General features: G+C 34.1%; 9 protein-coding genes across 9 annotated transcripts; 7 read left to right on the top strand and 2 right to left on the bottom strand.

Moving 5' to 3' along the window:
- Window positions 1-3,831: 3,831 nt before the first annotated feature.
- PHYBLDRAFT_100895 (hypothetical protein) lies at window positions 3,832-4,612 on the top strand (the record flags this gene model as incomplete). The annotated part of the gene is made up of 3 exons (XM_018427614.1): window positions 3,832-4,009; window positions 4,070-4,417; window positions 4,500-4,612. Coding segments are annotated over 3 exons (639 nt in total), but the record flags the coding sequence as incomplete, so codon positions are not given.
- Window positions 4,598-5,302, top strand: PHYBLDRAFT_158368 (hypothetical protein). The gene is made up of 2 exons (XM_018433773.1): window positions 4,598-5,053; window positions 5,115-5,302. The coding sequence occupies exons 1-2, from the start codon at window positions 4,655-4,657 to the stop codon at window positions 5,130-5,132; spliced, it is 417 nt and encodes a 138-aa protein (XP_018293292.1). The 5' UTR covers window positions 4,598-4,654; the 3' UTR covers window positions 5,133-5,302.
- Window positions 5,303-6,943: 1,641 nt separating this feature from the next.
- Window positions 6,944-7,502, top strand: PHYBLDRAFT_71985 (hypothetical protein; the record flags this gene model as incomplete). The annotated part of the gene is made up of 3 exons (XM_018442576.1): window positions 6,944-6,997; window positions 7,039-7,152; window positions 7,266-7,502. The coding sequence occupies 3 exons, from the start codon at window positions 6,944-6,946 to the stop codon at window positions 7,500-7,502; spliced, it is 405 nt and encodes a 134-aa protein (XP_018293291.1).
- Window positions 7,503-8,759: 1,257 nt separating this feature from the next.
- On the top strand, window positions 8,760-10,752 carry PHYBLDRAFT_57988 (hypothetical protein; the record flags this gene model as incomplete). The annotated part of the gene is made up of 10 exons (XM_018440267.1): window positions 8,760-8,792; window positions 8,987-9,144; window positions 9,357-9,423; window positions 9,498-9,621; window positions 9,721-9,773; window positions 9,916-10,072; window positions 10,178-10,261; window positions 10,376-10,442; window positions 10,501-10,534; window positions 10,648-10,752. 10 exons carry the CDS (start codon window positions 8,760-8,762, stop codon window positions 10,750-10,752), a joined length of 882 nt encoding a protein of 293 aa, XP_018293290.1.
- A 462-nt stretch (window positions 10,753-11,214) lies between these two features.
- On the top strand, window positions 11,215-11,601 carry PHYBLDRAFT_155028 (hypothetical protein; the record flags this gene model as incomplete). Its single annotated transcript, XM_018433377.1, has 1 exon — window positions 11,215-11,601. One exon carries the CDS (start codon window positions 11,215-11,217, stop codon window positions 11,599-11,601), a length of 387 nt encoding a protein of 128 aa, XP_018293289.1.
- Window positions 11,602-12,513: 912 nt separating this feature from the next.
- On the bottom strand, window positions 12,514-13,217 carry PHYBLDRAFT_93251 (hypothetical protein; the record flags this gene model as incomplete). Its single annotated transcript, XM_018443823.1, has 2 exons — window positions 12,514-12,603; window positions 12,885-13,217. Coding segments are annotated over 2 exons (423 nt in total), but the record flags the coding sequence as incomplete, so codon positions are not given.
- A 1,115-nt stretch (window positions 13,218-14,332) lies between these two features.
- PHYBLDRAFT_110619 (hypothetical protein) lies at window positions 14,333-15,042 on the bottom strand (the record flags this gene model as incomplete). The annotated part of the gene is made up of 2 exons (XM_018428174.1): window positions 14,333-14,547; window positions 14,781-15,042. Coding segments are annotated over 2 exons (477 nt in total), but the record flags the coding sequence as incomplete, so codon positions are not given.
- A 908-nt stretch (window positions 15,043-15,950) lies between these two features.
- Window positions 15,951-17,814, top strand: NDUFS8 (NADH dehydrogenase Fe-S protein subunit 8 NDUFS8). Its single transcript, XM_018429503.1, has 5 exons — window positions 15,951-16,130; window positions 16,453-16,885; window positions 17,239-17,270; window positions 17,409-17,526; window positions 17,681-17,814. Exons 1-5 carry the CDS (start codon window positions 16,064-16,066, stop codon window positions 17,709-17,711), a joined length of 681 nt encoding a protein of 226 aa, XP_018293286.1. The 5' UTR covers window positions 15,951-16,063; the 3' UTR covers window positions 17,712-17,814.
- A 5,290-nt stretch (window positions 17,815-23,104) lies between these two features.
- PHYBLDRAFT_95298 (C2H2-type zinc finger transcription factor) lies at window positions 23,105-23,272 on the top strand (the record flags this gene model as incomplete). Its single annotated transcript, XM_018443893.1, has 1 exon — window positions 23,105-23,272. A coding segment is annotated over one exon (168 nt), but the record flags the coding sequence as incomplete, so codon positions are not given.
- Between the last annotated feature and the right edge of the window lie 2,812 nt (window positions 23,273-26,084).

Below are 26,084 nucleotides of genomic sequence, written 5' to 3'. Positions count from 1 at the left end.
ATATCCTTACCTTTGATCCAACTATGCCCCTGGACTATGAGAACCAACCAGAATTTCCTTCCGTTAATCATCGTATTTCACGAACTAGCACATCTAAAACCGAAGTTATTCGATTACGCATTGAAAAGAGACAGTCTTATCAGGTTAACCGGTTTATTAATGGTAAGTTTTATTACTTTCAGATAAATTGAGTATGCTATTTATGAAAGAATTAGCGTTATCATTTGATCAAGATACACAGGTGGATCTACAGGCATTCAGACTAGCTGTAGATCCAAGAATAGCAGACCGACTAGAGAACTATGTCTACGCCCTAGCTAGTCTTACAAAAAACCAGGAAAAAAAACCAGCTAGGGACACTGGGTAAATGTCTTGCAGACCAGAACAAAATCATGATTAAAGAGGCTCACTTTAAGTTTTAGTATCTCCAACAATTCGTTTGGTCAGCAGGTATACGATGATCTTGACCAGACATTAAACCTTTGCCAAGAACGCAAAAAGGCGCGCATCAAATGTGCTTTTATTCGACTGGTTCTGTATGTTCCAGATATGAGCCAATCTAGTACACGAGATGAGTTCAACGACCATATGCATGCCGATCTCTTGAGCGTAGACGTGCAAAAAGTGGTAGCATCTTGGCAGAGTGACGATGGACCTGATGAATCTCAAATACCCGGTAGAGAAGACCACACTATACCATCTGCCTATACACCTCATCAAACACCAATCGATCGCAATTTAGAAACTCCAAAACCCACTAAAGTCAGTGTGGATGTTAATGCCATCTATGTGTTTGTAACATTGGCTAAAGGTATGTATATATTTTTTCCAGGAAGACTATGTTTTAATATCCTTACGTATTATTTTTAGATCAACTTGCTCATTGTTTCTTTACCGCAATGACAACATTACCTTTGTCTGGCATGCGAAGCGATCGGGCATTTGCTGCCCAATCCCCAACTTTCGAGATTACCTCGCGATCTCCAGGTCTCTATTCACCAATGTCGTCTGCCAGACCCGGTTATTTTGGTGCAGGTTCAGACATTCCGTCTAACTTGTTCGAGCATCTTAGTCGAAATGAAACATTTAATGGAGAACAAAAACTGCATGTTCCTATGGAAGATCAATCAGAATCAGCTATGATGTTTAAACAACGTACGGTAGAGACCGCTGTAAGTAACCCGAGAAAGCTTTGGAAATAGAAAAGAAAACTCATCTGCCTTAGTTGATTGTTCTTAATTGTCATTTCCCAGTTACTCGCATGAACCTGACTAAGCCTGTGTGGGACACCGTTCAGGTTCTTCAGAACGATCTCTTATTGTGGCAGCCAAAGTTTATAAGTACGCTCTCTACAGATCCTGAAACAGGGCATCAAATGTCTGTGTCAGGGTCCCTTCATGATGCTATGGGGATGTCCGATTATCATCAGGCTGATGGAAGATATTCTTTGCTCGAATCGAGTGTACTGAGTCAAAGTCATGAGCGACTTGGATTTGGAAGTACAGTTCCAGCATCTAGTTTATTTGCTATAGTAGCTGTAATAAGTGAAGGTATGTTGGATTTTCGGTATATTTTGTGAAAATCCGATAAAACCTAATGTGACCCTCTATAAAAGCTGCTTGGGATCTTCATTATACACCTGAAAATGGAATACCCGGGGATTATCAAGCTCGCTTTACCGAGTTTAGATATTTTGCTGTTATGAAGCATTTGAATACAGTAAGTACATAAGTTCTTTTGTGCTATTTTTACACGTACAACTTATAAGCTAAATGAATTTTTTGTATTTAAGAATGAAAACATAACAACACTTGATATCGATGAGCTCGCTCTGGACGATATGTCCGACCCACTCAATATAGTTCCAGTTCTTTATAAGACTATCCCAAAGAGCTTGAATGTAAGTAGCATTGATTAAGAGTATATATCGAAGACTGGCTTTCTAAAATTATATATTAGGCCAAAAGAAATACCGCAATGGTTTCCTTGTTTTCAAGACTTACATCTTTCCCGGAAATAAATAAACAAGACAAAGTTACCAGTGTGGTGGTTTGCAACATATGTCATCGGTTCCGATCCGATTTGAGTTTTCTTGAAAATTTAATGCAATTTCAAAAAGTCCCTGAAGAGGCGAGTGTTAACTAACTAGAGAAATATAATATACTAATGTAAAATTGATACAGATGGTGTATATCGATCCACCAGCTCAGTACATTAAGATATATGCGCATGTATTGGACACTTCAATTGATTACAAGCCCATAAACACTCCCTCGCGTGGTGTTGCCGTAATTGATGACCTTCAGGTATAGAGAATACCATATCAGAATATAAAAAATATATCTAATATAAAAATAATAGGTGATCACCGAGATTATTGCGGGACAGCCCTTGATGAATATTAAAACCTACATACAAAGTATTGATGTGTTCTTGTCAGATGATGCAAGTGAACTTGACGAAAAAAGAGCCGAGACTCTATTAGGACAGGTAGAAAATAAGACAACAGATCCACGGCGGTATTGGATGACTATTGGGTTATCTCCTGTATTATCAATTCGAAATCTGGAGACAACAGTCAAGATCAAGATGGATCCCCTAATACCAGCACCAGCTACTGATATAGCGATTCATAACAATTTATTGACTATTGAAGGTTCTTCAGACTCTTTCCAATCACTCGTCAACTTTGCAACCTATATTGCTAACCAAGGAGACACTGTTTTCAATAAAACTCATACCCCAAAAAAATCTAACAAGGGAAAGTCAAGACGTCGATCTCACGTTTCACTCAGCACTACAAAGAAAGATATGTTATCTAGCTTGGATGAAGATGCGTTTAGACAGAACGCTGGAACGATTCCAGAGAGACCTTCTGGGCAAGATAGCGATACTTTATCTGGGCTTAGTTATGTCGAAGGCTATTATTCTGGAAAGCCTTCTGTTCAGCCAGATTCATCCGCGTCCATGTTCTCTACTAGTAGCTTTATTAAACATGGACCGCAGAAACCAAGACGAAGACAAGCTCAAAAACCAAAGGCAGAAGATGTTATTCGTGTTTTACTCGATAATGTCAATGAACTTGATATGGTTGAAGACTATTATGGTGTTGACAAAAAGGCAGAGACAAAAAAATCGCTGTTAAATTTGGCAGACGCTATTTTATCGGTTCGGATCGAAGACTTTGACGTTTTGTGGAAACTATATGATGGGTATGATTGGATATACATGCGAGACCCTCTTCGCTCTTCCCCTCGCCGACCTTCAACAGCATATTCGTCAAGTCCTGCTTCAGTAGACAGTAGATCGCGTATGTCACGCGAAATTGCCACCGAAAATTCTCCTTCGGAAAACTCCCACTTTTTATCACATTCTCCTCCTTATTCTGTTTCAGAGTATAGCGTCTCGCAAGGACCTGCGTCAGAAGCAGGATTTTTGGATGAAAGTACATTCTCACCATCTCTACAGCACGATTCTTCCCGGGAAGAGACTTCGCTACCAGATTCTCGTCATCGATCTTCAAAGATACGATCTCAAACAAACCGACTCAAGCGAAGATCTCGTACTGCAAAAATTGAGATACATTTAGAGGGCATTTCAGTTGCTCTGGATCTTATGCCAGATACTAGTCAGACGGGCATACATCTTAAATTTTCTATTCGTGATGTTGAGATGATTGATAACATTAAAACGTCATCATGGAAGAAGTTTCTGGGGTATATGCGACCTGATTCATCAGCCACTCCACGAGAGCGAGGCTCATCCATGGTCGATATTGAATTGTCTGGTATAAGGCCAGTGGCACAAGATCCGACCCAAGAATTTAGACTCAAGGTTAATTTATTGCCTATTCGTCTCTATGTTGACCAGGATGCACTGGATTTTTTGGTCAATTACTTTACATTCGACAAGCTTAAGCTGAGATCCACCCCTTTTACTAATGCTACAATCCCAAAACCGGCACCTGAAGATGAAGACGATGAAGACGAAGCAAATCCAGTGTTCTTTCGTAAGCTAAATATCTTGGTTTACATCTATTTTTGATCATAATAACTGGAATTTATTGTAGAATATGTCGAGATATTCCCTATTGTCCTAAAGGTGGATTATAAGCCAAAATATATAAATTACGGCAATATAAAAGAAGGTCAATTTGCTGAACTTATCAATCTTTTCCATCTTGATGGCGCTGAAATGTCTCTCAATCATGTCAAACTTACCGGCATTGCTGGAATCGAGCGAGTTTTTGAGAAGCTTGGTCAAGAATGGCTACCTCATATCAAGAATACGCAAGTTCCCAATATGGTCTCTGGCGTAGCACCAATTCGTTCGATTGTGAACCTAAGTAGTGGGGTTGCTGATCTTGTACTCTTGCCTCTTCAACAATACCGTAAAGATGGTAGAATTATTAAAGGTAGTTGTCATTAATATTTTTTGGTAAATAATTTCGCTTGAAACTTAATGAGCTATTATATATATATATATATATGTGTGTGTAGGCATTCAAAAAGGCACACATTCGTTTGCACGTGCCACAGCTATTGAAGCCATCAACCTTAGTGCTCGTTTCGCCTCTGGAACTCAAGTAATTCTAGAACACGCCGATGGATTTTTTGCCACTCCCACCCATGTATCACCTAACTACGGTGGTGGAATGGATAATGCTCTTTCTGGAGCAGATGCATTGATTTATGCTACAATTGACCATCCAATTGACAATATACAAGACAATGAAAGTGATGAAGATATAGATGGTTCCCATTCAGCTGTAAGCAAGTTTGCTGATCAACCTAGTGATCTTTCTCAAGGATTTCAGTACGCCTACCACAGCTTGAGTAAAAATATCGGGTCAGCAGCCCAGACCATTTTTACAATTCCGGTGGAATTTAAAGATCGCGGATCAGATAATCAAGCTACTTCTGCAAAGGCTGTAATAAAAGCTGTTCCAGTAGCTGTGTTGAAGCCGATGATTGGCCTGACCGGTGCGTTTCAAAGTATTTTGGTCGGCCTTAGGAACACTATCGATCCAACTCGAAGACTACAGAACGAAGATGTAAGTTTGTAGATATATAGTCATAAGATGCTTAAATCTGACCACTATTTTAAATTTACAGAAATACAAGAAAAGATAAAAGTGCATTAATATGAATATCTTTATCGTATTCTTTGTTTTATCAATATTCTGCCCACAACTGACTTCATTTTCTCTCAAAATACGGCATCTCAAAAATATTCTATAAAATATCTACAACATTCACTGTTGACTCTTCTTGCACAAATATATTCACCATTTTTATCATCCAAGTGTTTTTTTTCTTGACATACTAAGCACTATCAAGTTGGTTTTAAATTTATGCAATTTTCCTGCTAAAAACTGGCTGGATATACAGCACATCTTTATTAGACAAGATTGCGACGAGTATTTATACTAATGGTTGAGTGGATTAGAAATAGGGGGTTCGCTGTGGTATATATAAGTCTACATATACCATAGCAACAAACAGATACAGAAATAGAGATGAAGGGATATATATATATAGCGTTACGCTAATCTTGTTATGAGCCCTGAGTAGGTAACCTCATCATCAAAATAGAATTGATTCTCATCACAGTCATTATTCAGTAAAAAAACAATTTCTTAATAGGAATTTTAGAGCATCTCCAATAGTTAGCTAACTTTTATATTTCCTAAAACCAAACACCACCACTTTATTTAAAGAAAATGAAACTGTAGGGGATGCTCCCATCTGGAAACGTTGTAGCCGTAATATTTCTGCCTTTTTATATGATAATCTCTATTCTTTTGTTACGGAAATAAACTTTATTTATAAGGTAATAGAAACCAGCTACAGAGATGTTAATAGAAGATAAGATATAATGATTGAAAAACTATACCGAAAGTTTGTTCGTTGGTTTGTGAAAGTTATAGTATAATTGTTTGGATAGGGATAAGGGAAAGAGAAAGAGAAATTGTAAAAAGTAAAGAATGGGTAATTTAAGAAAGTGATTCGTAACATCAATCCAGGATGTGTAACCGAAAGTCGCAACAAGCAAATATCATTGTATTTATGAGATACATTTCACTTTAATTGATAAATAAATAAAAGCCATAATTCAGAAAGAAGTAGATTTTATTTATCGGGGGTACTCAGCCAGATTGATCGCTCAAATTCTTGTGAATATTGGCCAATGATATCAATTTGTAGTTGGGGACATCAAAAGGCAAAAGTTCAAAATTCGATCAAATTTCGATCAAATTTTGGGGGTACTCAGCCAGATTGATCGATCAAATTTTAAATTCCGAAAACAATATTATTGGTCTAGAATTGTAATAGCGACGATCAAAATTTGTACGTCTTTTTGAAAGATCGAAAAACACACGGCTCTCTGACCGGCTGAATCCTTACTTTTGTATATGCAATACTATGCTGTTTTTAGCTTTTTCCTTAACGGATCATCACTACTTTTAGGAGGACAACATTTCCTGGTGGGAGACGACAATTTGATTCTATCGGACCACAAATCGTGACCTTTTTGCCGGCATGAAATAATTCTATTTGTTCCCTAAGGACACATAATATTCGTATAAAGACTCTTTTTTGTGCTTTGAAAAAAAATTGAATGGGGATTACTTACCAGTTTGTCTTGTCAAACTTTGGGAACATTAGGTAAAATAAAGAAAAAGACACGATACGCGTAAGAAGGCCAATAAGTAGTAAAATATTCAACAAGATTGCGTCACGCTTTAATGACAATAACTCTTTATGATCTTCTGGATAACCAGCTATTGATATAGTGCATTCGCGACTAATTATTATTTTTTATTGTCAATTCTAAATTTAGAACACTAACTGTTATTAATTGAATATACACGATTTGTTTTTCGTATGAGACAGTATTTTATTATTAAGTTGCCTAAATACAGGCTGTGTCCCTTAAAACAATGAGAGCTAAGTGCCTGGAGAGAGAGATAAACACAAAATGTGGTGACAAAGTAGTAAAGCTAATGTGTACAATAAATATATTGCGTTTTTCCAGGACACATCATTTTGCCCTGAAGGATTAGAGAAAGGTACCAGTCCAGATAGGGGGCCACAATTAACTAGTTCGGTTAGACATAAACGTCGTACCCCATCAAGGAACATCGTCCCCGTAAGATTACTGTTTAGAAGTAATCGAAAAGGAAGTTAATATAAAGTTGGATCCGATAGCTGCCGTGAAGGAGCTTGAGCAAACCCTTAAAGTCAATAGAAAACATACACAAGGTTGACAATGTATTGCCAGAACTTGAGTCAAAGGAAAGAACGCTTGGCTTCTTCGAGAGTCTAGGTGATTATAGGTTCAAAAAAGAAATCAGAATGTGCAAAAGCTTATTCTATGAATTCTATAAAAATCTATGGATTTTGTACGAATTTTGTACTTTTATCTTTTGGTGTCTTCAACTACAAATTGATATCATTGGCCATAATTCACACAAGAATTTGATCGACCAATCTGGCTGAGTACTCCCAATGAATTTATCGTTGGTTTAAACATCAAAGATAGATAGTAATGATTTTCTTTTTAAAAGTGGGAAAACAGGTCTTCAAAGGTCGCTTTTAGAAACCTTTTGTTATGTGGCCCATACCGAGCCACCAGTAGGTTCGGCGAGAACTGAAAGCATGAAACCTGGGAATTGGGCGAGCTAGGTTCTAATGTGGTAGGCACGCATTGTGACCAACCTTTATATTACCCTAATACATGAGTTACAATTAAACTATCTCTTTTTCTCGTAAAGTCGGTAATTGTCTCAGAGGACATAAATCGCTCTGGTCAATTAGAATCATCTGTAACGAAGTGAGAGTTCCGCTTATCATTATCTTCTTTATTTCCACTGTGGCACATCCATTTCCCCCCATCTCCACTATCTCTCTATTCTCGTGCGTGTATCTTCTCTTCATTATCGAGGAAACCATCGTTCACTCCGCACCGTAAATAAAAGACCTGCCCTACATCCCAACATTACACTTTGGGCACTCAGACTTGCAAAGTTGTACAGGATACTAAAGAGCTCGTCAAGTAAAAAAATTCAAATTTTTGACAATTCTAGCTTTACATGGCGACTTAATTTCCAATGGTAGTTTCCCGGATTTCATCCCTTAATTTCTAGTAAATACTAAGAGGGGCTTACAGTAAAACACACTATACAAGTCGCACAATTCGAGAATACAAGGCGCATTTTTAAGAGTTCCTAACCGTTATGAATGGATTTTTCTCAAATAGACCGCACAAACAAGCATTCTTAGGCTATTAAGGAGCATAATAAACATTCTGACACTATTTTTTTATAATGCATACTCAACTTTTTGCTTAAATATAAAAAAAAGCTCTGACAAACTTTTATCCCTAAAAATGCGCTTTATTTTTTTCGAATTGTGCGACTTACAAATGTACTTTACTATATTTCTCCCCTTTCAAGACACAATAAAAGATAGCCAGGTTTTTTTTTACATACTTAATAAAATAAAGCTTGAAAAGCCAAGTTTATTAATATGTATGATTCTTATATTTGTCCCAGTATTTTCATCAACTGTGGTTGAGTTTATTTTGTATTTTTGATTGGGTTTAACTCATTATTATTTTTTAGCAGTCTTGCAATTATCATATCTCAACGGGTTCTCCAATAAACAATACAAAAAAAAATCCCCAGCATATTTCTCTTTATATATAGATATATAGATATATATCCTTATATATACACATATATAAGATACAGAATAATGGGAAAATCTTCAAAGGACAAAAGAGACGTGGTAAATATTCATGTTTTACACAATTACTGTGTGATTTTATATTAGCTCTCTTTCTCTTTCTTTCCTTTTCTCCTATATATATATATATCTTTTATTGAGCCATGCTTTAATTATATACATATTTTAATATATATATATATCTATATCTATATGTTATCTATACACAAACAAAAATGTAAACCAACCCATCATAGTATTATCGTCTTGCCAAAGAACAAGGCTGGAGAGCTCGAAGTGCTTTCAAACTACTCCAGTTGGACGAAGAGTTCAATCTTCTGCAAGGTGTCCACAGAGCTGTTGATCTCTGCGCAGCACCTGGTAGTTGGTCTCAAGTTTTGACTCAAAGACTTAGGTACATTAAGCATACACATACACATATACACACATGCATAATTACATGAAAGCATGAAAGCTTAAATTGAAAAAAAAAGAAATGACATTTATGTTCACAAAATGAACTCGTTGAAATTCTTTAAAGCTAAAAGACATGTATATATAAGTAGAGAATTCTAAAGACATTAACACAATTTACTCCATTCTGTTGTTTTTTATTGTTTAATGTAGTCAGAATCATGCTCAGAATCCCCAAGAACAAGAACCTAAAATCGTTGCTGTTGACCTCCAAGCAATGGTACAATAACGATATTTTGCTTTCACGATTAGAATACACTGGAATTAATTAGTAGGATGTAAATGATTTGCTAGGCTCCTTTGGATAATGTGATTCAACTCCAGGGTGACATTACTAAAGAATCAACTGCTGAGAAGATCATCTCATACTTTGAAGGTGAATTGGCTGACATCGTTGTATGTGACGGTGCGCCTGATGGTGAGTAGCAATGGTAGTAGTATTAAATTAGTATTTTATTTTTCAATGAGTGTAAATGTTATTATTAGGATTTTGAAAGATAACAGTCTTGGTTTGTAGTAACTGGTCTTCATGACATGGATGAATATATTCAAGCACAATTACTGCTGGCTGTAAGTTTCTACATATGTGCTTATATGTCTATTCTTTGTTTATTTAAAATATTTAAAAAAGCAAGAAGAAGAGGAAGAAAATATAAAAAAAAACTAAACATGTGCATATTTGTATTTGTATGTGGATTGATTTTAATCATAGGCTCTTAATATTACAACACATGTACTTCGCCCTGGAGGATGCTTTGTGGCAAAGATCTTTAGAGGCAAAGACATCACTTTGCTTTATTCCCAACTTAAAGTCTTTTTCCCAACTGTGACATGTAGCAAACCTAGAAGTTCGCGTAATTCAAGCATAGGTAAATGTCTAGATACTTATTTGGTGTATTCGATAAGTTATATTAGATGAATTCAAACACATAGAAACATAACTGTTATATTCACGTGTATGTGTATATATGTAGAGGCGTTTATTGTTTGCCAAAACTATACACCTCCTCCAAACTACACACCAACCATGACCAACCCTTTGCTTGATTTGCATTACGGTGAGAATTTTGTTCGAGAGGATCAAGATTAATGTATATAAATATGTGTGTGTAAGAATACTAATTTGAATTTGTATTTGTATTTTCTTTTTCTTCTTATTTTTGTTGTTCTAGATGCTGCCAATGCATTGGTGGGTCCCAACCGAACAATTGTACCATTCCTTGCGTGTGGTGATTTAAAGTATGATTTGTAGAACAGAGGAAGATGAACGAAAAGCATGTTAACAATTTTTTTCTAGCGGTTACGACGCAGATCGTACTTATCCACTCCAGGTATGATTGAGAGAAATAAGGCTCTGGGCATAGCCACTAACTAACTAACTAACTAACTTTCTTATCTCTTTCAATACCAACCAATATTAACTATATAATGATAATGATAACAGACATCTTATACTTCCTTGGATCCTCTTCAACCTCCTATCACTGCACCATACAAGACTGCCATGGAACTCAAGCGTAACAACTTTTACAACAAGGTTGCAAAATAACAGCCATAATACAAATATACAGTAATATAGATAGAAAAATAAATAATCATTATTTTCATTTATATTTTTCTCTCTTCTTATTTTTCTTTTATCTTTTATCTTTCAATTATTCGTTATGTCCTAAAAAGATATCATGATTTTTTTTGGGAGGTAAGAAATTAAACATTTTATTCTTTTTTTTCTTCTAATATTTTTTTTTGCATTTTCTTTCTTTTATTTATTTATTTTTGGGAAAAGTTATATCAAAGAAAATATACAAATAAAAAAAACTGGCTAGCTCATAGGAATTTCTGGTGAACCTGTGGGTGGTTGACTTTGGGTAATGGGATTTTGAGATTGAGTTTGAGTTTGTGGTTCGGCTTGTGGTTCTGCTTGTATTTGAACTTGTGGTTCTGCTTGTGGTTCTGCTTGTGGTTCTGCTTGAGCCTCTACTCGAGCTTCTTCTTGAGCTTGTTCTTGTTCATGTACTTGTGTCTGTGTTTGTGCCTCTGCCTCTGCCTTTGCCTCTGCCTGAGCTTGAGCCTGAGCCTGAGCCTGAGCCTGAGCCTGAGCCTGAGCCTGAGCCTGAGCTTGAGCTTGAGCTTGAGCCTGAGCCTGAGCTTGAGCTTGTTCCTGTGCCTGTGCTTGAGCTTGAGCTTGAGCCTGAGCTTGAGCCTGAGCTTGAGCCTGTGCCTGAGCTTGAGCCTGGGCTTGAGCCTGTGCCTGTGCTTGAGCCTGTGCTTGAGCCTGTGCTTGAGCTTGAGCCTGTGCTTGAGCCTGTGCTTGAGCTTGAGCCTGTGCTTGAGCTTGAGCCTGTTCCTGGGCCTGGGCCTGGGCCTGGGCCTGGGCCTGTGCCTGGGCCTGTGCTAGCCTGGTTTCATGTAGTCGATGTATCTCTTGCTGGATCGAACCAACATTGTTCTTCAAGACAACCCGGTCCAGTCCCAGCTGGTGCCGTTCCCTTTCTAACTGACGTCTCTCGTTCTCCACAAAGCTTTCTTTTTCTGCAAAGTTTGCAGCAATGGTTTGGAAATTCCCAAGTTTGCTCCGAATGAGCTTGTAGGCCAAATCATGTTTTACCATATCGTCACCAGTTATCGATGGTGATCCAGTAGTTTTAGAAGAGTTTCCAAAAGTATGATGAGAAGGAGAAAGAGATGATGATAATGATGATGACAATTCTGCGGTTGCTGCTGCTGCGGCCGCTACTTCTGGACTAACTGTTGACGCTAAGAAAGCAACGACCGACATGATCGGATTATCAACTTGTCTTGTTTTTGTTGCTGCTGCTGTTTTGGTTGTTGTGGTAGTAGGAGTAGTGGTACTTTTAGATGTAATTTTAGTTTTAGAAGAATTTTTAGTATTAAATTGAGGCAAGTCGTGTTCTGACACTTCTAAATCTGCAGTTGGATCCATGACCGGAAGTTCAAGATAATGAAGGATACATTGATCGCGTGTCTTTGTAGCAACATGCTCTGCAATTTCATCCCAATTGTCTGAAAATATCGCCAATCCTTCCAATAGCAACATCCGTTCTTGGTCAGTCCACCTGTTTTCCTGGCTAGTTTTTGTGTCGTAGATAGAGCGTCGTAACTCAAGGTTGATGTTTAATGTACTTGAAGAAATTGGTGGTTGTTTAGAGTTTGCGTCAGAGTTAGGGTCAGAGTCAATGTCCATGGATTGTGTGGGATCTGTAGTATGCTTTAAGGGTTTGCGGGAATTATTGTTGCTGGGTGTTTGCGAATGGGATGTGGAGAGTGGCAGACTGTTGTGGGTGGGTGGTGGTTCAAGGCCTTTGGGTGTATCCATCATCATTTTAAACTGGCCAGCAAATGGTGGACCTACATTAGATGGTTTTGATCCTGGGTCGACCTAGGTTCAATATAATTATATATGTATATTTGTATATATATTGATATAAAGGAGCATATAATTATATGTGTATATGTATATGTGTAGTTATGCATATTTATATATATTTACATATATATTTAATACACAAACACGGGTATGTCAATTGTACACAAATGCATAAATCAATAAATAAAATTGTGTAAATGGTTTTCTTTTCTTTTCTCCTTTTTTTATAAAATAAAGAGGTGTATGCATGTATGTACTGTATATATGTATGTGTGAGCGTAAGTTATATCTACCTGATAGTTGATCAGGCCCCATTGTTCTAAAAAGGCATGTACTCGAATGATTGCACACACGTCTCCTGTCATGTTTCTTCTGCATGCCGTAACAGTAAGATACTCGAGTGGATTGAGGCGATAGGTGTTGACCATAAATTCGCGGTATTCCTTGTAGACACTAGGCGACTTTGATCGATTTCGGTGATTGAAGAATTCGGGTAAAAAACGTCGTTCAATGTCGTGGATTCTGTCCATCTCATACCACGCGGCATAAGATGGCACGATAATCTCGTGGCTCTGTACAGACAAATATTTCTGAGCTGTTTGCTGGTGACGATCTACGTCGGTTTCTGCAATAGCTTCCATCGCCAATTTATTTGTGTGTGTAATATATATTTATATATATTTATAATTTTTGTAGTGTAGTGTAATGCAGTGTAATGTAGTATGTATATATATATATATATACTATATGCTATATGCTTTGTGTGTGTGCAAGTTAAATAGAGATAATGAGAGAGAAAAGAGAAAGAGGTGGAAAAGAAATATAGATTATGTATATGTATAATATATAATATAATTTAATATAATATAATAATAAATATATATATATGTGTGTGTGTGTATGAATATGAGTGCAGTGTATATTCTTGAAGCTTCTATATTTCTTGGACCCAACAAGGTTTAACTGTTTTTTTCGATTTGGTTCTGTCACGGACCGAAAAATTAATATGTCCGGCCCGAATAGTGACGACACACAATTTTGTGTACCTGTCTTTATTATTATTTTTTATTTTAATTTTTTAATTTTACACACAGCTTATAAATAATTGATACTTCTAATTTTACTATGTCAGTTTTTGTACCTTTAATTTACATACTGCTAAAGTAAAAATTAATGTGGTTACCCTCTGTATGCAAAAGACATTGGACTAGTTCTTCTACTTAATTTATGCTCTGATTAATTTTTGCTTTAAGCAATTTCCATACTCTCCTAATTTGCTATACATATTCTTTTAATCTTGTAGTTTTCACACTCTTGTATATTTACCGATACTTCCCTTTAAGCATATTCCACTTCTTCTATATATGAGATACAACCTGGCTTTTAAGAGAAAGAAGAAAAATGATCTTTAATATCTTCACTTTATAAGCAAATTTTGTTGTAGACTCAGGGTTTAATGATTTGCATGGAATCTTTTAATTTTGGTTTTGATTTAGACATTTATACATTGATTCTTTGTTCGTTTTTGTTTTTTGTGTTTTTTTTTTTTTTTGAATATGATGAAGATAAAAGAATAGCAAATAAAAGAGAAAATAAGAGTTCAATTGTTGGATTCTTATATATATATATATATATATATAGGTGTATGAAAGTGTATGTGTATATGTGCCTCTCTCTACATTTTCTACCTTTCTCTTACATTTCTATCTTATTTATAGCACAAAAATCTAATTAAATATATTTATTGGCCACCAAAGTACACATGCTGAACATCTGCCAGCTTCTTTCCTCTCATCTTTGCGATATCCTCTGGCAATTTTTGGTGGGACAAAGCTTCAAACGTTGCCTTGATGACATTCATGGGGGTTGTTGATCCACGGACCTTACCACTCAAGTCCTGAATACCAATACATCTGCAGATCTCGTGAATGTAGTGGTTTGCACGGCATCCAAAACCTATTTACCAAAAGAAAGAATTCACACATACACATATACATTTCAGTCATTAGTCTCTTTGTCTATATCCATATGCTCTATTTGTTCTATTATTTCCGTAATTGATTCAATGATTTAGCCGTTTGGTTCTATTCACTATCATCTATATATTTCTCTTTTTTTTATTCCTCTTATTTATAGCTTAATTATACTGCGATTGTAATTGTAATACTGCTGTTGAAGATGATATTTACCAGGAGGTCTGCTACGGAGTTCCAGGGTAGTAGCATGGAATTTATGGACAATGTCCATAAATACGGTGCGGTTGTCATAACGATCGAAATAACGCAGGTTCTTGATGGCTCTGTTGGTAGCCTTGCGGACGGCTCTGGAAGCCTCTTCGTCCTTGCCTTCGCCATAACCAGCCAAACCTTCGCCGTTGCCGACCACAACAAGGGCGTACATCGAAGGTTGCTTTCCCTTTCCGTTCATATTCACGACACGTTTGATGACCAAGGACTTTTTGATCAGTCTGGACTGCTCAATTGTCGAGAGAGGGGTGTCGATGATGTCAGTCACAGCATTCAAAACAACCTGAGCAGGGCGATGAGGTGAGAAGGTCTTGGGCTGGTCGAGTGTCTTTGGTGATTCCTGAGGGAAATCAAGGATCGAATCGAGTTTGTCAAGTTCAGGCAGGTTTTCTTTGGAGAGGCCCTCGTGGCGCAAACGTTTGGAGCTCTCTACGGCATACTGTCGAGAACCCAATTGAGCTTGAGTAAAACAAGAAACGTCAACACAGCTTTAAAAACTACATGCTGTTTATATTTATATGTATGTATATGTGTGTGTCTTATTCGTACCAACACTTGGAAGGGAGACTACAGAGAGTCTAGTGAATGATCGTGTAAGTGCCAACATGAGGATTATTTTTGTTATATATATAAAAAAATATACACACACACACAAGCAATATTTAATAATATATAATATAATACAGTAGTAATATATGTATATATATTATATAATATAAAATAAAATAAAATAAAATGAAAGCCTAGGAAAAAAAACCCCTTCAAAAAAAAATAATTTTTATTTATTAAAAAAAAAAAAAAGTTATAGATTATGAAGTTTTTGTGTTTTGAAATAAGCAAGCTCATATTTTTTGGGCCCCAGACAATAAGTGTGACGTCAACACTCCCTAGAAGAAACATATAGAAAACATATATATCTTTTTATACTATATACTATATGACAGTCAAGCAGGCTGGCAGGCAGGCAGACACACACACAGAGAGAGAAAGAGAGAGAAAATGAGAGGGAGAGAGAAAAGGAAAACATATTTCCTATTTGTTGAATATTTTAACTATTTAAAAAAAAAAAATAGAAAAAAAACAACACCCCCACCCCCAACCCCTTTCTCTTTTCCCTTCTTTCTCTTTCTCTCTCACTCCCCACTCTATTAATTTTTTTTTTATTTTAATTTTTTTTTGGTTCGTTTTTTTTTCTATACTTTGTTTTTATATACAACTATTGAAAAATGAACACTTTCAAATTGACAAGGCCATTGACATCCCTTGGAGCTTCACGTCGCGCGTTCTTAACTGGCATGTGAAATAATAGAATTAAAGCATATACAAAAAAAAATTAAATGAAATAAAAGAAATGAATTTATGATAAAGAGAAAAATATATTATATATCGTTATATAAATATTTAGAAGTAGAGTGGTATTGTGCATTTATTGCATGCTGTTTAATTAAAAGAAAATCAATGAAAAATTAACAATGTATTTTGTTTTTGTTTTTTTCTTATGTATTTACAATTCAAAACAATCCCATTCAATTCAATTCAATACACCACAATGCACTACAATATACACCACAATAAAAATCAACACAATTCAAAACTATATAATTCAATACAATAGTACCTGCTGCCACCACACGTTTCGTTGTTGCTCCTCTCGGTAACCAGTTGACTCGCTTCAGCACTTCGCCCTCTAGCCATGCCTCTCAGAATCTCGAAAAGAGCCACCAGTTCTCTGGAAAGCCTCTGGGTGCTTTGGATGTCGCTGCCCGTCAGTTGTTGTTTACTGAGTTGATGAGAGGTATGTGGGTTGTCTTGGAGAACTTCTTCCGTGCACCCTACACTATCTTCTATCCTTTTGAAAAGGGTGCTCTTTCTCCCCGTTTCCGTGGTGAGCACGCCCTCCGCCGCTACCCCACTGGTGAGGAGCGTTGTATTGCATGCAAGCTGTGTGAGGCCATCTGTCCTGCCCAAGCCATCACCATCGAAGCCGAGCCTCGTGAGGATGGATCCCGTCGCACCACTCGTTACGATATTGACATGACCAAGTGCATGTAAGTTTTATAAAACGAACACCAGAAGTATAAGAAACATAAAGAGGACAGTTGGGATCTTTGGATTGGATTTAAATGGAAATACAAGCGAGCGAGAAAGTGAAATGAAATGAAATGAAACGAAATGAAATGAATTAAGGATAAAAAAAAAGATAGAAGAAATTGAATAAAAATAATTGGCACAGGCACAGAAATCTGTGTATGCGTGTGCGTGGAAGTTAGATAGAGAAATATAGCTTTATATATGTAAAGAGAATAGATCAGAAAATGATGTCTTTTTTGTTCCTTTTTTTTTCTTTGCATTTGTATTTCGATTTGGATTTTAATGATCCTTGTCTTTTAATGTTTTGTAGTTACTGTGGTTTCTGCCAGGAAGCCTGCCCTGGTAAGTTTTAATATATATATATTTAATATTAAATTAAATTAAATAATATGCATACATTCATATATGCATTTGATCTCTGATTTTTGTTATTTGACATTCGATATATATATTAACTTTACTTATCGCTTTATTTTATAGTTGATGCTATTGTTGAAGGTCCTAACTATGAGTACATTACCGAGACACACGAGGAACTTCTTTATAACAAGGAAAAGTTGTTGCAGAATGGTGATAAGTGGGAAGTTGAAATTGCAAGGTAAATAATATATATATATATGAATTAAATTACACTTTAAATGAATGAGTAATAATAATCTTTAATAACCAATTGGTTTCTTTTTGAATATTATAAATTCATTCTTTTTTATCAACTCGTTTACTCACCAACTCTTATTTGTTTATTCAATTAGAAACTTGCAAGCTGATCATCCTTACCGTTAAAGAAAACGAAGATAAAAAAAAAACAAAGAAAACAACAGCAAACATCCTAAATTATATACTCTTTTTTTATATTTATATAAAAATTGTGTTCTTTTCTTTGAATATTTTTGTGTGGGCCTGTATCCCTGTATGTGTAGTGTAACATGTGTCTTATAAGTTGTGAATTACTTATTGTTTATATTGTATGGTATGTGTTGCGAGTTGAGTGTTGCATGCATGATGTGTATTGTGTATTATGAGCTATATAACGTGTTTGGTGTATTGGTGTGTCTTATACCAAGTGCTAAGCTATAAGTAATATATTATATAGTATTATATAATAAGTTATGTATTGCTCTTATAGTTTGCATAGTGTTTAAAGTATGTAAAGTGTGTATGTTGTATATGTAGTCTGTTGTGTAGTGTGTAGTATATATTTTTTTTATTTCTTGGGTATCAAAAAACAAAATAAGGAAAAAATGAAACTATATATATGTATTTCTGTTTTCTATTTAATTTTATATATATATAAAGAGAGAGAGAGAGCGACATCGGATTTCAGACATACGAGTTATTGATTATTTACAAAAGGGCTGTATTATGATATATTTTCTATATATATAATTATCTATTAAAAAAATAGAAGCACAAAGAGACAGAGAAAAGTCAAAAGACTGATTTGTTTAGGAATGCCCAAGACACATAGTACATGGTACATAGTACATGGTACATAGTGTACATATGTGTGTGGTTAGCTGTGTGTGTTCTAATTTGCGTGTGTGTACAATCTATGCGTGTTCAAATGTGTATTCAATGTGTGCTCAATGTGAGTTTATGAGTGTGAAAATGAAAATGAAAAGTGTTTTTGTACATCAAAAAATATAGTTTGAGACAAGTTTGATACCAGAGAATAACAAGAACAAAAAAGGACAAGAAACAAAGCATTTTTATTTTATTTTAGTATAAAAATAATAGGAAGATAAATAGTGTGTATTGGAGTACAAGTGTTGAAAGAGCAAGAAACATGGCATTTTATTTTTGTTTTATTTTTTTGGTCTCATCCGGTAGATCCGGTAAAGATAATGAAATTCCAATATGTATATAAAATAACAACAACAACAACAACAAAAACAAAAACCAGGACATTTGATATTCTACATTTGGGATATTGCATCAAAAGCATTATATTTGACCCCAAGTTTTATTTCTTAAAACAAGAATAAAAGTCATATATGTTTGTATTTATACAACTCCTTATTATAATAATTAAAAAGAAATCATCATCATAATCACACTTAAAATTATAATCATTATCACAATCATAATCACAAGTACAATCATTAAAATCATCATTATCACAAGCTTACATGATTATTTCTTTTTAAGAAAACAACAATCAAGAAAAAAGCAAAAAACTGATAATAATATTAAAGTAAATAATAAATAAATATAGGTTTGTATATATATATGGTTGAATAATTACATCTAGACTATACACTATACTTTCCTTGCTATCTATTTATTATTTGACATTGTTGTTAGTTGAAACCCTCTTTTATTATTATTATTGTTGTTATTATTATACGTTTAAATTCAAAGTCAAATTTAAATATCAAAAATATATCATCAAAGTAAATAGAGGTATTCTTAATATTTCTCTTTTATAATATATGAATATTCAATATTTTGAACATTATGATTTTGATTTTGATTTTGATTTGGTTGGACTTATTTTGAATACCACGGTTTGGGCGTCATTTAAGAATTTAAAATAAGGTGAAATATAAATAAAGTCAATCGATCAATCAATCCATGTGGGTTCCTTTTATTATTATTATTATTATTATCATTATTATTATTTAATTTTAATGTTTGTGTGATTGTTGTGTGTTTGTTTGGGCTGTCATAATAGAGGGTTACCTAGCTTAATGGAGCTGACATAAATCGAATATAGTATATATATATATATATATATATTAAGAAGAAGAGGAGTATTAAAGATAGATAGATAGATAGAGAGATAGGAGGATAGAGAGAGAAGAAGACACAGGAAGAGAGAGAGAGAAATAATCAAGGTTTTGTGCTTGTGTGTGCTTTGTGTGTAAGTATAGTATAAGTATAGTGTGTGTATGTGTGTGCGTTTGCGTGTTTGTGTGTTACGATTAGGTACGGCATGCTAGCCGACACGCATCTCACACCAACACGCGCACACTCTATTTCACATGTCTGATCCAAATTTGTGTAGATGAATTAGGAAGTAAATAATAAAATAAAATAGAATAAGAAATAAGAGTTTATGTATGTTTTAGTTACCCTTGTTTGTACATCCAATGTGCAGAAAGACTGGGAGATGATTGGGACCGTGGGACAAAAAGAAATATGTATATATATATATATATATATATTAGTATTATAATATAACTAATAATTTATTATTAAAACTAGAAACAAGGCATAAAATTCAAGGAAAAAAAAAGGTCTGAGAGTGTTTGGTATAATGCAAAGTGAACCTGTGAACCTGTGAGCCTGTGAAGTGTTACTAATAAACGGTAAACAGCGGATGATAAGATAGTAAATACTAAATAGTAATATAATAATATAGATCCATGGCTCTGAAATCATTTTATTTTATTATTTTTTTCAATTTTCTCTCTCGCCCGCACACTCTCTTTCTCTTTCTCTCATTTTGTCTCTCTATTGCTTTCTCTTTGCTTTTTTTTTTGATTTTTGATTGAATAAACACACGCATATATATACTATTTATGTAAATCCAAAGAAATAATTCGTTACAATTATAATAATTATGATAGTTTTTGATAGGTTTTTTTTATTATTTTTTAATAGTAAAGCAGTATATACACTATACACACACGATACTGTCAAAACTTATATATAAAAACGTTTCTTGTTGTGGTGGTACTAAAGACGCTTGGGCGATTTAATGTTTTATTTTATTTTATTTTCTATATATAATTTAAATATAATATACAAGATTTTGGTTATATAACTATGCTAATAGGTTGCTAGGTTACTATGCTGTATGCTAATATGTTGCTAAGCTACAAGGTTGCTAGGTTACCATGTTGCTATGCTAATAAGTTGCTAAGCTACAAGGTTGCTAGGTTACTATGCTGCTGCTAATAAGTTGCTATGTTACAAGGTTGCTAGGTTACCATGTTGCTATGCTAATAGGTTGCTAGGTGGATAGTAGGTGGATTAGTAGACACGTTAATGAGGGATTTAGTTTGTTAAAGTTGTTATACCAAAGAATACAGATATAAAGAAATTGTAATCTAATCTTTTGTGTTGTTCAAATAGAGGTATTTGTATATAAGAATATATCCTATTTAGATAGATAATATATATATATATATAAAGGCTAATGATACGGTAAAGATAAATATTATAAAATAAAATGCATAAAGTATTTTACTTTTTGCTGTTGTTGTTGTACGTTTTATTTTTTGTTTTTCCTAATCCGCCTGTGCTTTTTTTTTTATATATTTTTCACATGTCAGCAATAAAATAAATAGTGTCAGAACTTGTCCATATCGGGTCTGTTAGCATTTGTGAGATTAATGGATTTTATATCTATTTATTGTATTGCATTGTATTGTATTGTTTTACCAAGTAAGAAATAGATAAATAAATATTAAGAGTGTGAAAAAAAAAAAGTCAAAGTGGAAAGTGAACAGTGAAAATAATAATAAAAAAAAAACCAAAGAAAAAGGGATTTCTATACTTACTTTGCACATTATTTTTTCTCTTTTTCTCTCTCTCTATATATATATATATAAATTTTATAATATAATATAAATAATATATTGTATTTAATTTATTTAATTCTTTGACACATCACATCACATGTTTATTTTCTATTTTATTTTATTATATTATATTATATTATATTATGTATATACACAAGTTAAAAGGAAGGGAGATCTACGACCATCACTCTTTATTTTTTTTTATTTTTTATTTTTTTTTTAAATGTTTTATTTTTGGATGGAATATTAGGTGAATGGATAAAAATGTCTATTATTATTATATTTATATTTGATATAAATTGTATATAAATTATTTTTTATATTATTATTTTATTTTGGGTGATCGGTAATATTTATTCTTTACGACCATGTGAAAATCGGATTCTTTGATTTATATAAAATATTTATATATTATATTATATTGTTATTAGTATTATTAGTATTTGGCGCATGTCAGAACAACCAACCAACCAACCAACCAACCAACTAAATGATATATATTTTGTTTTATATTTTCGGGTTACTCTAATCGGGTGCTCCGTACACATACATACACACACACACACACACACACACAAAATACATTTTGTATGTGTATATAAAAGAAAAGAAATGTATTTCCACGTGGATATCTACTTGTATTATTACTATTGGTATTGGTATTGGTATTGGTATTGGTATCATTGTTTTAAACAACAACAATAATCATTTTCTCTCTTTCTTTCTTTCTTTCTTTCTTTCTTTATGTATACATGCTATCTGTTTGTCTATTTCTATATCCTAATCTCTTTAGTTCTTTGGTTCTTTCTTGATATCTTGCAATGATAATTTAGTTTATTTGAATGTGAATAGGCAAGTGGATTTAGAGATATAGATATATGATGAAGATAGTAATAGTAATGAGATAGATTACCTTGCCGGATCCTAAATATATATTTGATTTGTGATACTCGTGAAAAATAAATTGTTTCTTTTTTTTTTAAAAAGAAAAAAAAAGTTATTATTATTATTATTATTATTATTATTGTATATGGAACATAAAAATAAAAGAAAGAAAGAAAAAAAAAAAGTGCTTGATGGGAGGGTTGAAGAAACAGAAACACATTTGTAAACACTTGCAAACAAGATTATATATTTATTTATTTATTTTCAAACCTATAAACACAAATTAATCACCTACTCTTTTTTTTTTTTTTTTTTTTTTTTTTTATATTTTTTTTTTACTTTCCTTATTTATTTATTTATTTTCTCTTTCTTACCTTCTTTCTTTCTTTCTTTTCTTCTTTACCTTGATACTTTTTGATTCGACTTTTTTATTTTATTTTATTATTATTTCTATTTCATTTTACTGCCACTACTATTTTGCTTCTCTCTACCTCTTTTGATTATTTGAAATTATAATCATAATTCACATTTTCAAAGTAATAGTAATTATACCAAAAAAAATAAAACAAAACAAGACAAAACAAAATAATTACAACACCAATTTTCTTTTCTTTTCTTTTTTACTATTATAATTTTTTTTTAAGAAATTCTTATTATAAATCTTATATATTTCTTTTATAAAAACAAATTCTTATTCTATTTTTTATTTTTTTCATGAGCTCTTATCATCAAATTCTCGACCCAGAAAAAGGAACCCTTTTACGTCCTTACAAATGTGACTTTTGTCACAAATCATTCTATCGTCTCGAACACAAGGTGCGCCATGTTCGAACCCATACTGGTGAAAAACCCCACGCCTGTACATTCCCTCAATGCGACAAAAAATTCGCACGCTCCGATGAACTCAATCGACACATTCGCGTCCACACTGCCCCACCATCCGTTCTCTTGCACCGTCGCAGATATGTACGCAGATCAACAAACTCATCCAGAGCCTGGTCTTCGGAAGATGAAGAAGCCTATGAACGCCAGCAGCAACACTGTTCAATCCTACGTTTCATGCAACCGAACTCTTCACCTCAACAATCACCATCCTCACCATCCTCACCATCCTCATCACCACCACCTCAACAAACATCTCAGCAATCTAATTCTACCTCAACCACTACTTCCTTTTCTTCGTCCTCGTCCTCTTCTTCGTCTCAGTCCACTCCTACTAATACCTTTTTTTCAACTCCTTCCCGCACCCGTACCAGTCCTTACAAACAATCCCCGACTGCAAACCTCAACCACTGTCCTTTGGAAGGTTGCTACAAGTCTTTCTGGAGACGCGGTCAATTGACGCGTCACATTGAAAAGCAACATGGTATCACTGTCACTCAAAAGGAACTTGCTGACCTAGAGAGATCCAAACCACAGGCACAAGAACTGGAACTAGAGCATGCACAAGCGCAGGCACAGGCACAGGCACAGGCACAGACCCAGGAACAGGAACAGACACACAGACACACACAGACCTCCATCATCCCACCCTCTCCTGCCCTGTCTGCTCACTCATCTGATGTCCCATCATCTCCGTCGTCTTCCGGTCCATCTTCACCCACATTCTCTAGTCCCGCCTACACCTATGAACCCAACCTTTATGATTACCCAGACAGTCCCTACAGGCTCGGCATAAATGACCACATCAGTCACCCTCAACGACTCGAGATCGTTACTCCAGAACAACCCTTGTCTCTTGTATCCCTGTCGATAATCAGTCCCATCAAACCAAGTCGTCAGACTCAACATCAAGCTCAAGCTCAAGCTCAAGCTCAAGCTCAAGCCCAAGCTCAAGCTCAAGCTCAACATCCATATCAACATCAGGACCAATATGCAACTGACTCTATTATGCCCCTTTATCTACGATCACCTATCTGGCACGAGGAAGAAGAGGAAGATGATGAATGCGAAGAAGACAATAACAATCATTATAGACATCATATATATTACAACACAAATAATGAGCGTCAACAGCATCAAGGATTCCCTCCGTTATTCCTCCAACCTCCTGTTCGTTTTGCACCCCAGTCTCCAAATATGCCCTTAATACCCGACATGCCACCAAATCACAGCCAAACTCAAAACTACCATCATAACCAACATCATCGCCTTCCTTCCATTCGATCGCTTCTCATCGACTAATTTCTTTCTTTTATATACACACCAAATTTCCGTCCTTGTCTGTCTTTTCTGTCTATGTCTATGTCTGTGTCTGTGTAAAACAAACCAAATTGGAAAGGGTTGGCTACACATAAAACACACACAAAAACAAAGCTACAAACCCAAATCACACACAAACATACTATACACATTCTTATTTTTATTACTCTTCCTTACTGCTACTACTACTACTATTATTATTCATTTCTTTTACCATCATTACAACTAGTATCATCATCATCATCATCATCATCATCATCATCATTATCATCATTATCATCATTTATTATTATCAACCCCATTATTTTGTTTTATTTATTTATTTTATTTCAAAAAAGAATCCATGTCTCTATCCTTTTCTTTTTCTTTTTTTAATCCAGGCTTTTTTCTTTTCTTATTTTCTGATATACATATTTTCTTTACTATTGCTTTCTTTTTCTATTCTTTATATATCCTATGCTTTCTATTTTATTCATATGCTCTTTTCTTCCTCTTCCCCCCCTTTTTTTATTTTGTACATACTGCAAAACGCACACAGAACATACACACTCATTTCTACAGCTCTAAAATAAAATGAAATAAAATAAAATACCTAATTATAAAAAGATAGTTCAAATGAAAAGGTCAGATAAGCAATCAAACACAAAGATTACAAATATACAAAGTGCTACAAGTACCAAATATAGCGGGCGCTCAAAAAGTCAAATCCCAAAAAATTAAAAAGCACAAAAAAAAATATTGCTATATATTCAACATGGCAAATAATCAAAGATAAAAAAAAAATCTTCTTCTTCTTTTATTACTGATAATAATGTACTTTTAATGATAGCTTTGTAAGACGATTATTTAGCTCTATTATCTTTTTTTTATATTTAACTTTAGCTTCAGCTATCAACTTCCATAACCTAGATAGATAATATGTACATATTTATATAATTAAATAACAATGAACTCTAGCCAATTTGATCGAGATTTATCTTTCTTATCTCGTTGACATGTAAAAGAAAAAAAGAAGCAATTTTATTGTATTTTCTTTCTTTATTTTTCACACGGAATTATCAGATCAATTTTATCGGTTCAAACATTGATCGATCGACTAATGTAAGCGTTATATTTATATTATCGCCAAAAAAAAAAAAAAAAAGAAGGTTGGTGGTGGTAGCCATGGTGATAAATAAATGATTGATTGAGTGGGGATTTTATTTTATTTATTCTCGATTAGCTCATTTGATTTTCTCGCTTCATGTCTTATTGGACACATTTCCCTGATGAAAATAATTTGTTTATTATAGTTCATATATTGAAAACTAGTGCTTTTTATTATTCAAATATGCTGTAGCCAGTGCAGTGACGTCTATTCAGAATAAATGCAACAGACTAAATAGACTTTTTTTTTTCTTTCTCTCTCTTTTCATTACCTATTCTATTTCCCACAGAAATAAGACCCGGAATAAAGACGACGACAAAGAAGAAAAGATTATTATTATTATTATTATTACTGGCATAATTCAATATATTTAAACCATTTTTAGATCAAATG

This window comes from Phycomyces blakesleeanus (genome assembly GCF_001638985.1).
Source record: "Phycomyces blakesleeanus NRRL 1555(-) unplaced genomic scaffold PHYBLscaffold_7, whole genome shotgun sequence".
Taxonomy (NCBI): Eukaryota; Fungi; Mucoromycota; class Mucoromycetes; order Mucorales; family Phycomycetaceae; genus Phycomyces; species Phycomyces blakesleeanus.
The sequence above is the reverse complement of the archived record's forward strand: the minus strand, read 5'-3'. Positions and strand labels throughout refer to the sequence as shown.

Coding starts and splice junctions, on each gene's coding strand:
- NDUFS8 (XM_018429503.1), top strand. CDS start 16,064: ATGAACACTTTCAAATTGACAAGGCCATTGACATCCCTTGGAGCTTCA. Junction 16,131..16,452: donor ACGTCGCGCGTTCTTAACTG/GCATGTGAAATA, acceptor TCAATACAATAG/TACCTGCTGCCACCACACGT. Junction 17,527..17,680: donor TGGGAAGTTGAAATTGCAAG/GTAAATAATATA, acceptor TTATTCAATTAG/AAACTTGCAAGCTGATCATC.
- PHYBLDRAFT_158368 (XM_018433773.1), top strand. CDS start 4,655: ATGGATAATGCTCTTTCTGGAGCAGATGCATTGATTTATGCTACAATT.